General features: G+C 48.9%; 1 protein-coding gene across 1 annotated transcript; it reads right to left on the bottom strand.

Annotated features, from left to right (window-relative positions):
* Nucleotides 1-7,000: 7,000 nt before the first annotated feature.
* On the bottom strand, nt 7,001-12,671 carry LOC306796109 (solute carrier organic anion transporter family member 1C1-like; the record flags this gene model as incomplete). Its single annotated transcript, XM_079294887.1, has 5 exons — nt 12,559-12,671; nt 10,744-10,885; nt 10,463-10,595; nt 10,261-10,385; nt 7,001-7,200 (listed from the first exon to the last, which is right to left on the bottom strand). Exons 1-5 carry the CDS (start codon nt 12,658-12,660, stop codon nt 7,001-7,003), a joined length of 702 nt encoding a protein of 233 aa, XP_079151013.1. The 5' UTR covers nt 12,661-12,671.
* Nucleotides 12,672-13,361: the final 690 nt, after the last annotated feature.

Consider the following 13,361-nt stretch of genomic DNA (forward strand, 5'->3'; position numbering starts at 1 on the left):
TACTGCGGGGAAGGGCTTTGGACTGGGCTGCGAGAACATTAAGTTTTGATCGGCCTAATACTGTGGGTTATGTGGACTTTGTGGCGGCTCTGATGAGAGTTTTTGACCCTCTGGGGGACTCTGATTATATGGCCAAGCACCTTCTCAGCCGGAGAGGGAGCCAAGCAAGTGTAGCGGAACACTCGGTGGCCCGGCCGACTCCGGCCCCCCGTATTCGGACAGCATTGCAGCCAGCTCCTGTTCCTGTCACCTCTTCGCCGCAGCCAGCTCCGGTTCCTACCGCCTCTGCGGCACAGCTTTCCCCAGTCCCGGCCGCCGCCGTCTCCGTACCGCAGCGACCTCCAGTCCCGGCCGCCGCCGTCGCAGTGCAGCAGCGACCTCCAGTCCCGGCCGCCGCCGTCGCAGTGCAGCAGCGACCTCCAGTCCCGGCCGCTGCCGTCCCAGAGCAGCAGCGACCTCCAGTTCCGGCCACCGCTGTCTCCGTACCGCGGCGACCTCCAGTTCCCGCCGCTGCCGTCCCAGATCAGCAGCGACCTCCAGCTCCCGCCGCTGCCATCCCAGAGCAGCAGCGACCTCCAGTTCCCGCCGCTGCCGTCCCGGAGCAGCAGCGACCTCCAGTCCCGGCTGTCGTCTCGGAGCCGCAGCTATCCCTGGACCTTGCGGTCTCAGAGCCAGAGCCGCTCCCAGTCCCAGCCGCTGCCGCCTCTACGCCAGCTCCAGTTCCTGCCGCCTCTACGCTGCAGCCCGCTCCAGTTCCTGCCGCCTCTACGCTGCAGCCTGCTCCAGTTCCTGCCGCCTCAGCGCCGCAGCCCGCTCCAGTTCCTGCCGCCTCAGCGCCGCAGCCAGCTCCAGTTCCTGCCGCCGCAGCGCCAGCTCCAGTTCCAGTTCCTGCCGCCGCAGCGCCAGCTCCAGTTCCTGCCGCCTCTACGCCGCAGCCCGCTCCAGTTCCTGCCGCCTCTACGCCGCAGCCCGCTCCAGTTCCTGCCGCCGCAGCGCCAGCTCCAGTTCCTGCCGCCGCAGTGCCAGCTCCAGTTCCTGCCGCCGCAGTGCCCGCTGCCGTCTCGGAGCAGCAGAGACCTCCCGTGCCCGCTGCTGTCGCGGGGCATCAGAGACCTCCAGTACCTGCCACTGCTGCACCAGCATCCTATTCTCCAGAGCCCTTCCGCCCGCCCGGCCGTCCGCCGGAGCACCCGTGTCCGGAGCACTTCAGCCCGCCCGGCCGTCCGCCGGAGCACCCTTGTCCGGAGCCCTTCCGCCCGCCCGGCCGTCCGCCGGAGCACCTGTGGCCGAGGCTCTTCTGCAGCCCCGTGGCCGGTCAGAACCAGTCACCCCTCCTCCGGACCCCCTCCGCCCACCCTGGCCGGCCTTCTAGCTGTGGGGCCATCCCTCCTCCGGACCCCCTCTGGCTGCCCTTTTTTGTGTCTGGTGGTACGTCTGGAATCCGTACCTTAAGGGGGGGGGGTACTGTCAGGATCCAGGATCCCTGTCTGACCTGACGTTCCATGGCCACACCCTTGAGTGTGCACAGCTGAGGACACTCCAGCTGATCACCTCCTGCTGCCTGACACACCAGACTCAGGGCCCACTAATGAGTCTCCTGGCACTACATAAGCTCTGGCCCTGCAGTCTGGGGTTGTCAGGTCGTACCGTTTTTCACCCGCGTCAACCCTGTGGCGTCCTCTGCCCTCCTTGTGTGTACGGATTACACTCCGCCGCTCTGCCCTCCTTGTGTGACACGGACTACTCTCGCCGTCAAGCTGCCAGCCCTCCGGTGTCGAGCCACGGGCCTCACACCGTCGCTCTGCCACTCGGGTGTCGGACCACGGGCTCCACACCTTCACACATTTGAAATAAAACCTGTTCATAGTAACTTCTGTCTCCTGTGGTCTTGCGTTTGGGTCCTACCTGCGAACTCCCACATAACAATACCTAGTGCACCTCCAGGCCGAAGGGACGGGGGTCTCCTCTCTTCTTCTTCTGCTCCTTTTTAAGCAGCCATGTGTCTCTCCAACTTGCTCTCCCCGAGCTCCTATTCTCCTGTGTGTGGGCAGTGCAGTTACTTGGAACCGGGAGCACATTTTCATTCCACACACATGCCAGCCAGTCCAGGAGGGGGACAGCAGCAAGATGACAGGGGGGGGGGGAGGTGGAGGGGAGACAGATTAGTAAATCCACACCAAGCCTTGCTTCAAATAGGAATTGAAAAAGTGGTTTATAAAATGCAGACATTTTTTCAAGTAATTCCCTTTCACATATCCACTGATAACACTTACGAATAATACATATAACATCAGGACACATCAACCTAAAATCAACTACATTAAAGTCATTCTTTAGAATTTCTGGATTACTTTGATGAAGACCTAATATATGCAACAGTGTGTCCCAGTATAAAGAGTGTGCCTCGGTGTAAACATGGTTGAGCAATGCTGTATTAGTCCAGTAACCGGTGGGGGGGTTCAGGCTGCCAGGCAGCAGGTCACTCAATCAGATTTGGCCCCTCACAAATTCCAAAGATTAAGATTAAGAGCTTTTACATTCCAGCTCAGCAACAGCAAAGAAATGTGTTTGCCTCTTTCCCTTTCTGAAAAATTATACTTGGCTCTAGAATTGTGCGCACCTATTTCAGGTGCATTCAGACAGGAATGCAGTTTGTTTCTGCATCAGGGTGCCTTAGATCCTTATTCCAGATACAAATGAGTACTCAATACTTTCAAACATTATTTCTTTAATTCTGCATGACACATTTCCAGACTATCTGGCTTTAATTTGGTACTAATGGAAGCAGTGGGACACCCTCAGTGGCGTTACAGGACCGTGCAGGAGGATATTTTGTTGTAAAGAGCGCAGCCTGCTGGTGAAACCAGACGCTGCACACGGGTTCATGAGCTACAAAACGTGGATGAATGAGACGAAGGATTTTGAATCAAGAAGAGATTTTATGATTTACATAAAGTTGCCAACAGTAAAGCATTAAAGTATTGATATACTAATAAAGGTATAATGATCACCCAATATTGTAATCACTGGTCATAACAGTTACAATATAGCAATACAATATATCATAGAACCTGGTGAAGGTTCAAAAGAAAACACACCGTTTAGCTGTAGAAAAAAACTTTAATCTTCTAAAATAGGTAGAACATTTGGTGAGCGACAAGGTAAACACAGAGCAGTCAAAGTTTGATAGACCAGCTTACTTACTTAATGACAACCTTCAACCTACAGCAATTTAGACGGATATGTCGATGCACAATGTGCTTTAAAAGGAAGTCCCTGATTCGAAAGGCTTGGAGAAATCACATGGGTGAAATGTGCACAGCAGGTTATGGGGGACCAGCCGGGCTCTGCAGCGCATGTCTGTCCATATCCTGTCCCTGTGGTGTCATCGTTTACTTTTTCACTTTTGGAGGACTGTAAAAAGAGAGATGGTTCAAACTACCTTTGTTTTTTTGTTTTTTTTAAGAGAAATTGTCGATAACCCCCATGTCTGTCAAGTTTGGAGACTGCTGCCATTTATAAGATGAATGATGACCCTTGTGTTTTTGGTACCTTTTACTCAGCTCGTGCTCTTATCTACAGCTATTTTATTTTCTACCTTTGTTTCTTCTGATGACATATTAAGACGTCGGGGTTTATTTTTTTGTTCGCTACTTTTCCTTGGGGTTCAGCCACGCTCCAGTTAAACTGGAGAGACTTTTGTTGAAGACATGACAAAAAGTCTTTCAGCCTTAGCAGAGCATGTTAAAAAATAACATTAATTACGACTCAGGGTTAAAAAATATAATGCAGAAATTGTGATAAAACAACATGGAATATGAAAACACATCTACGTGAGGCTGATGATACATTTTCATTGACAACTACAATGTAGTCATCTGATACTTTCAAATCATAGAACAATGATTATTTTGTAACTCTCGTTCAGAATGCAAAAAAGCTACAGTTTGAATGAACTGTCAAACTTCATTTCACCCATGAATGTTTTGAAAAAGAATAATAAAAATGGGAGAAATACACTTATTTGCTTTCTGGCTGATAGCTGCATGAGAAGAATGTTACAACTCTCATGTCTGTATGATTAATACGAAGCGACAGCCTACAGACAGTTAGCTTCGATTAGCATAAAGACTGGAAGCAGCAAGCCTGGCTTTGTCCAAAGCAAATAAAAATGCTGAACAGCACCCCTGAAGCTCACTGTTTAACACACCTGTTTGAGCAAACAATGTAATATAAAGAAAACAAGCTAGCTGACTCTGTTTCCAGTCATTATGCTGATTGGTTCCTGGCTCAAGCTCCACGTTTAGTGTAGAGACATGACACGTTAACTCTCAGTAAAGAAGACACGAATCAAATCTTACAAAGTGTCGAAAACTTGAATTCATAACCAATAAAATGTTTGTTTGCTTAATTCCTTATCCACTTCTGCTACTGTTATACTACCTTTGGGTATTTACCATTATCCCATAAATCACATTTATATTTTTTTACCTATGAGGAAGTTTGCTCTGGATGCAGATTGTCCAAACTGTTGTTCCATGTATTTGGCTTCAAAGGTTGTCAAGAAGAGTTGACCCCTCAGAGCTGCCTCGGTAACATGTGAGCACATTCAAGGGAGAATCAGGATATAAGAGCACAAAGCATATACTCAGAATAAAGTGTAATCAAAAGATAAAGTGTAGGAATTATATAACGAAATGTTTAATCAATATGTAACGAATGTGTAAATGCATAGAGTGATTTAACTATTGTAATAAGTGTTTAACAAATGTTCTGTGTAACTGGAGCTGAGATAGAAATGTATAGTCAGAATGACTTGCGATAAATGTACTAGTCAGAATGACTTGCAAAATCAGAGGCAGATGTTATGGGTGGAGTTAGGAGGAGAACGTTGCAAGAGATGAGTCAGAGGCAGGAAGCCTGGACTTGTATGGACTTGTTCAAGAACCCAACGCCCTCTCCAGAGGGAGGGGGGATGAGATCATGTATTGAACAAGGGGGGCTGATACAGCCCGAATGAGATATAAAAGGAGACGTTTGCAGGCAGCACACTGGGATTTCAACACGAGTGCCGTCCAAGAGCACCGAGGGAAGATACGGACGATCGCAACTGATGTATTGAGGACTTCGTCTCCGTTCACGGAAAGAAGACCGCTGTTCGTGGACAACAAGAATTAAAGACGGAGGTTTTCCTCTCCCCACTGCTCGACTCTTAACATCTGGACAACGGAGAAGACGCAGCAGCCCGAGAAAGACTTTGTACTGAGTTTTGAGGACTGTTGAACGGGCTCCGCTGCAGAGCAGGAGGACCGAGGGTCCGGCCGGACCTTCGCTCCTAACAACTCCAAAAGAACCTTTTCATCGCACCATTGAACATCCAGCTCCAACCGAGCCGTCTCGGCAACTAAAACTAATGAGTATAATCAGAGAAGAAAATTAACGTAACGAATCAAGTGTAGTGACATTTTATGTGAGCTGTAGCTTTAACCCTTGCAAACTAACCAAATATAACCTGCAATAAATATCTAATCTGCATTTAAAGTAAATTTCTCAAGTGCATTCATTTGCTCAAGTAGTAAAAAGTTCCTCGTGGTAGTAAAAAGTTAAAGCCATTGTATGTCTAACAACTGAGTTCTGAAAGGTTATCCTAGAGACCGAATCCACTTAACAATCCCTTACGGTTTTAGAAAGAATTAATCCTAGCCGTTAAAACCTAACCTGGCATTTACCAAGAGCACGGATCCATAAGAGGGAAGCTGCCATAACTGACGCGACTGGTGGGAGCGCCCGGGGCCAGGACTGGTCTCTCGGCCGAGTGCGCTCTGACCGGAGGAAGCAGGGTAGACGTTGGGAGTAACGGCAGTTAGCGAGCCAGGCGAGTTCCCTCGCCAGAACACCAGCTCGACAATCTTTTAATAGAGAGCTGAGTCAATAAGTAGCCCCGTATCGGGCCAGAAGTACCCCAGGATCTAACACGTGGCGCCCATAACGTGGGGCTCGACGGAAAAGGAGTACGTTGAGTCTAAAAGAAGAACCCCGGCAGCCGAGAGAGGCTGTCATTCGTGTACGAAAAGACCTGAGGTGAGGCGTTGGGGTAGAAAGTAAGGCTGCCCAAGCCTCGAAGAAGTCCGATTGCGAGACATCCACGAATCGAAGCTGTGTGTGGTATTTACAAGCCAACACAGGAGAATCCGCAGGCGACGGGGAGCATCGACCAGACTCGCCCGACCTGTAGAGGGACCAGAGCCTGATCCCATCCCTTCCTCAACGCACGACGAGAGGCTTTGGGAGGAAGGCAACTCGAGACAACAAAGACAAAGACAAAGTCCAGGATGGAAACATCGCTCGGCGGACCCGATGGCGACGAAGGCAGCCCGCAGACGACGACGACGGCTCAGCAGGACGTGCCAGCACCATCGACCCCGGACCAGGCAGCAGACGGCAGCACGGACCAGCAGACGGGCAGCGCTGGAGCACGCGGAGGAACATCGGGAGAACCGACACCGGATCCAGGAGGCAGAAGCAACATCCGACATCAGGTCATCCTGCGAGGTAGAGGATGGGCCACATGGGACGTTTCTGTCCAACAACACCTACTCAAACTGCACCGCGAAGAAGAAAAAGCAAAGCTGGGAGAAAAAGTAGATCGGTGCAAAGAGGAGGGGGGTTATTTTGCTCCCCTCACCCATGTATCAGGAATGCTGGTGGCAGTGGTAGGGTGTGAAGCACCCCCGAATACCAAGCAGAAAGTGGGAGAGTGGCTACACTGGTGGCTGGTGGTAATGGAGACGATTAAAGGAAAAATAGTCACCATAATCAGCCCGTCACAAGACTACGACGCAGTCGTGAAGATGCTGGCCGCAGAAATCGGAGCGGGGGCAGTGACTATAAAGCAGAAGGTAAAAGCCACCTCCCGCTACCAAGAAAATAAAAAAGAGCAAGACGCAATAGCGGCATACATAGCCGAACAACCAAGTTACAACGAGGCTACCAGCGAAGATCAGATCAGCACCCACGAGACCGAGGTCTCCGTGGGCTCCCAGTCAGCGGAGTCCTCGGAGTCCGACAGAGGGGACGACCAGGACAGCAGCAAAGACGAGGAGATCTCGGAGGAGGAAGAAGTAATACTGTTCGACTCAACGCTGGACAGAAGCCATGGGTACCAACCGCTCCCGCTTTCCATGGGATCCGGGACTCCCGCTGCAGTAAGACAGGTCCTGCAGGGGTACAAGGACCCAGTGCAGGGGCGGTCCAAGAAAGCTCAGGCTAAGACAAGACACATTCGCTCCCCGAACCCAGAAGAGCATCTTCCAAAATTGAAAAAGATTCCCGAAGGGACCAAAAAATATGCAAACCAGACAGGGTTAACCGCATATAACCACTACGGAGAGCCTTGGGACATAGACAGCCATGGACTGGTTGTCTTAACCAACTCACATCTAAAGCCTCATATCTCCTGGTTCAGAAAAAAACTGGTAAACGAGGCAGGCAAACCCTACCAAGAAGAACTTGAGGGGAGCCTCCAGGGATATAGAGAGAACCAGCCATCGGTGGTGGTTACAAGTGGCGGAAGATCAAGCCATTATGCGGTGCTACACGTACCGATCGAAAGATATGAGGATGGCGAAGATCAGGTCGCATATCGGGACAACATAGAGGAGGCATTAGAAAAAGGTGTCACCCGAGCAAGCGAGTTGTCCTTCAAAAGAGTCGTTATAAGTAACGACGGGGCCAGGTCCGGCAACCTACCCTGGGAGGTAGCAGAAGAAGCGGCAATGAGGATTATGCGCCTCCTGACGAAAGCTCCCCACGGTTGGAGCAATATCCAGGAATTGGTGATAGTCACCTCGGTGGCCCAATACCACGAGAGAAAAGAGAAAATACTGAGACCCCTCTACAGGACAGAGGGGCCAAACAACTGGACGGCAGGACAGCCAAAATACGAGGACGAAAACGCCCCAGCTGTGAAAGCAGTTCTGCCCCGGATCCCGTCATCAGCAGGATTAAAGAAAGAAGCGGCAGAACAGACGGGCTACCAGGAATCGACACCTGGTCCCTCGAGACGAGAAGAGCGACATCCACGGGTCAGCTCAAGCCAGGAGAAACCTCCAAAGAATAAAGAAACTCCAATCACCTCTCCCCGGACAGTAGCGGTGCAGACAGAGGTGGAAACCCCCATGCCAAACAGGTCACCGCGTGGGTTCACCAGCCCGGCAGAGTCCATCGGCCTGCAGAGAATGCACTTTGCAGGAGGAGGAGGAGAAGAGTCCATCATACGGCTCCTAAGTCCAGGCGGGCTCAGGGAAAGTCCCAGAACTCCAAAGAAAACACCAGAACCAACTCAGCCGGCCTCACCGTCAGCAGAACCAGAGAAGGAAGGCGAGGGAGAAATCGCAGCTGAAAGTTCAGAAGACGAAGATACGGTGCAAAGCCTGACTTCAATCGATTACGAGCCTCCGGGAGGACTGACAGACCTGAAGAGGGGAAGCAGAAAAGGCAAGAAGAATGCACTGCCCCTTCTTTCAGTGTACACGGCTTCGCAAAAACTCGCCAGGGACGAACACTACGGGCCCATGACCACCAAAGACGGAAGAAAAGCCTATGTTCCAGAGGCCGGTCAAACAGGTTATGATGTTCCAGAAATATGGATGCACGACCTCGAGGGAATGAAAGGAACAATGGTCTACGCAACAAAAGGAGAATGGGCGAATTTTCTGATGACCCCGACCTACGGCTCCCTAGCAAGAGCCACGGAGCTGACGAGTAACTTTCGCACGGGCTTTGTGACAATCGTGTACGACGTCATGTTGCGACGCCTGAAGAAAGCAGCCTACAAGCTGGCCACGGAGGAAGAAAATGACTGCATAACCAAGATGCAGGCTTCTACCCAGAGCTTTGGTGAGTTCAAAAAGATCAAGGCGATGGTGGCCAACCGAGACCCAAAAGAATCAGTGCAAGAATATCTGACGCAGAAATGGCTTATGGTAAAAGCCAGCTCCACAAACGATGAGGCGAAAAGATTGTGGCTGGCCCATGTGACGGACCAACCGATGGGTCCCGAAGAAACCGCGGAACAGCATTACCGTAGATTAGTGCTGGAAGACTGCGAAGACGAGGAGTCACACATCGACAAGGCAAGAAAAAGCTTAGAAAAAGGGCAAACTCTCACCCAGGCGTGGTACGCCTTGCGACAGGCGATTCCGCCAGACAGAAGTGTGCAAGCCCTTAGGCAGCTGACAAAGGGCCTAATGAATGACATCGATTTCGTGACCCTAAACATCAACAAAAGTACCACAGAACAAATCCAAGAAGCAGTAAGAAAGTGGGATTTGAAGAAAAAACACGTGGAAGAGAAAAGAGAAAAAGGAAACCAGCCGAAGCCGCCGGCTCCCAGGCCCTCGTATGACAACGCGAGGCCCACCGAGGGACCCGGCCCTTCACAGACACCAAGAAGGCAGCCTGGAGGATTCCAGAGGGGTCCGCAAGGCTACCAAGGCTACCAGCGTGAGCCCGGATTCCTGAGGGGTCCACAAGGCTACCAAGGCTACCAGCGAGAGCCAGGAGCCCAGAGGGGTCAACCAAAGGGAGCAGGGTGCTCAGAGGCAAGAAGGATTCCAGAGGCAGGGCGTTTATCACAGGACCCCGCCGGATCAACAACAGGAGGGGCCACGGCCCCCACCAGCCAACAAAAGCGGTTTTCTCTCTTCCGAGGATTACAACAAGCTGACGACAGAACAGAAACAAGCCCTTCGTGTCTCCCGCATGGAAGCTGGGAGCGAAGGGCAGAGAAAGTAATGGCTAAGCGGGCGCGGGTCACAGTGGATCATGCCTATTGGGTAGGGGACGACATATACACCGACGTGGATGGAATCCCCTATCAGGTAGATACTGGTGCCGAAGTGTCAATGACCCGCAAATGCCTTGAAACAGCATTTTATCAACTAGTAATAAATGAATTAACTAGTAAGGTTGAGTATTTGTTCATAATGGCAACAGCATCTAGTGTTCCAACAAAGAAGTGCACTTTATTAGAAATACGCGTAAGCCATATTCAAGTTAATTTTTAAAACATCACCACGGGCCATTTAAAAGCAGGCAGCGGGTCGCTGTTTGGTCACCCATGGACCTACCAACAGATCAAGAAAATAATCCAGAGAGCTACGGTGCTAGCATGGCTGACAATGAAATGAGACGGTGTTCACTCACACCTCAGGGTACCTGTAAACCCATTTGCCCCCTGAGTTTAGCACACAGTCTTACCTTTGTTGTCTACCATGGAGGGCTCGATCCAAATTTCAGGTACTTCTGTTGTCAGTGGATCCACACAGGCGGCGATGTTCACACTGTCATTCTGGGAATACCCAATGATTGTGTTGTATTTGTAGCTGTGAAAAGCACAATGAGACATTGAACCAAATCATTTGGAGTTCATCTAAAAGTTGGACACTTGTTGGGCATTTACCGTCCCATGAAGAAGTGGGTCAGGCCGGTGAGAAAGGCCCCGACAGCCATGAGGAAACAGCCCACTGCAATGAGTCTGGGCCGATGTAGCTTGGCCCCAAAATGGCTGACCAAAGCAAGAAACAACAAGTTGCCTACATCCAAGAAAGGGAAACCAAGAGAGCAGAGGAAAAATATATTGAGACATTTGGAAAATCATCAGCTCAGTCAAACAGAAGAAGTTGAAGTAAGACCTGGTCAGATGCACAACAGATCAAAGTCAGATCAAAAGATAGACGGTACCCATCTCAAAACCGCCATCGATGAGTCCAACGTGCGTGCTGGAGAGGTCGAATCGTCTCTCAATCTGAGTGATGGAGCTCTTCATGTAGGTTCCTGCCAGAGTCTTTGAGAAGCCAGCGAAGGACAGCGCCACAATGAACAACTAGAAAACAACAAGGGAGAATACAAGTCATCAGAAACCAAAACTGTATACTTTAAATGAAAGGTTTTCTGTAATTATCTGATAAACATCCACCATTTCATGCTTTATCTGCTATGATTAAATACAGGCAACAACAGCAACATGTTTAAAATGTCCTACGTTGCTCTATAAATACTGATCACAGCCACTTTTACAATAACCTTCAAACTAAAAAAGCTCAACTGTTTCTGCCTCCTCCATTGCAGCCTCCACAGCCTTTGGTATTAACTATCTGTGTGTGGGCACCCTGGAGTCCCTTTATTTCTGAATTAATTCCCATATGTCATAACTGCAATTCTCCTACATGTTCTGTAAGAAATTTGAGCAAAAAACTGTGGTTAGTAGATATAATAAAAGTGTTTAATAATTCATATTTAAGAATTCATAATTAGTCATAATCATAAGGGTTTTGGGAATGCATAATTAAGATAAACATAAAGTGATGTAGGATTAGTAGCTAAAAGAAATGAAGCTTCTGCCAAGTTGCAGAAGTCTAGCTTATATACTGAAGGACTATCATAGAAGGGAGTAAGTCATAACTGACAGGATTTGAATGTGTTAGCTGCTCAGGGAGAGAGAGATGTGAGATAGGCGTTTACAGAATGCGTAGGGAAATTGGCCAATAGCAATTGAGATAGACGGAAGGGGAGGAGTCACAAACGAATATGTGGGAGGTTTGATTTAAGTATTTTTCTCTCTCGCGTGAAGGCTCTCAGACGACGGTGTTTTTTATACCTGAGAAGCTGAGTTGAGTTTTTTGCAAATAGGGTTTTATTGATTTAATATTTCATAGGAGTATGTACTCCAATGTTTAACTGTGATCGTAATTGCATCAGTGGAATTAAATTCCTTATAATTGTAAACCAGTCTTGGTAGATTTCTTATTGGAGCGTGTCGACTGCACAAAGTAGCCGGACACACGTGCTCCGGCGTTCTCTCTGTGGGGTGTGAGTTTCAGCCTCGACAGTTCTGCTAGCATTTCATGCATTAGGCATTTTTCATGCTCTAAATGCTTGAAAATCTTAATTAGAGCTAAAAAAACCTGTGTTTTCTGTAGATTTTATTTTATTATAAGGGTTGATTTGGTGCTTTTAAAGCTAATATCTACAGACAGAGCTAAGGAACCACGAGCAAAAAAAATGGGGAAAGTCTTGGACACGATAGTAGAATAGATTATGTGTTTTGGGAAAATTGTTCCATTACCTTTGCACATGCTGATGTTGTGCTGCAATCAGGCAAGGCTGAGCTCTGGACTGATACTGAAGTGTTTGACAATAGTTGATATGCTGATGTAGAGTAGAAATGTCAAAGCCAAGATTTTTGAAAACAACATATAAGCAGCTCTTGATTTGATTATACCTACTTTGGGGGAACGCTGATGTTCAATTGACCAAGAACTGATGTATTGCTGATGTGCGTCACACAATTTAAGCATGTATCCATCCATCCATTATCTTTGCACTCTTATTGAAGTTTGATCCCTTGCTGTGAAGGGGCAGTTCTAACACCGGCTGCCTTTTTTGCCTTTTTAACTGAATTTCTTAATCTACTGCATCAACAACATGAACTTCAGCCCGCAAGGAAGAACAGAGTTAAAAGTAACCAGCCGAGGAGTGTGATTACAGATTCAGTACTTTGAGAGTGGAGATGCCTGGGCGTTTTCTGGTCTCCGGGTCGGGGACACACAGAGGCTGCTGGCTGGTCATCTTGGGACCGTCCTCTGCTGCTTCCTCCATCCCACACTCAACCCTTGTGTGCCAGTTCATCTGCCTGCCCTCAGTCCACTGCAAGGAAAGCAGACGTACACTGTGGATAGACAATAACAGAAGGAAGGTCAGGCTAAAGAAAAGGACAACATGTTTTGACTGAATGTGCTATTTAATATGTTCATATAATTCATACAATTTGTAACAGTTTATATTACCTCCAGTATGTGAAGTGAATGGCAGACCTACTTAAAGGAATAGTTCAACATCTTGGGAAAGTAACCATTTCTTTCTGAGTAAATATGTAGCTGGAGCTCGGGAGCCTGTTAGCCTAGCTTAGCATAAAGACTGGAAACAGGGGGAAATAGCAAGCCTGTAAGAAAGAGACGACTTCACACCATGTGGAAAGGGGAAGCTAGCACACAGCTGAGGTTGAGGTCAGAATGAGCCGACTGTGGAATCCAAATCATGTCTATGATGTACATGTAGAAATAAAAACATTGGCACTTCCTGTGTGGTGTTCAATGTGGACTCTTGTATGGATCTCAAAAGAAACACGAATACTTAGATCGGTTATCCTGAATATCAATTTGGGGGTGACTGGGTTAAGAGGTTCGTCTGGGAACCGGAAGGTCAACAGTTCGATCCCCGACTGGGACGTGTCACGTGTTGAACTGTACCTGCGCAATACACTGCTCCCTGGGCGCCGATCAATGGTAGCCCACTGCTCC

This window comes from Melanostigma gelatinosum, assembly GCF_949748355.1.
Source record: "Melanostigma gelatinosum genome assembly, chromosome: 22".
Taxonomy (NCBI): Eukaryota; Metazoa; Chordata; class Actinopteri; order Perciformes; family Zoarcidae; genus Melanostigma; species Melanostigma gelatinosum.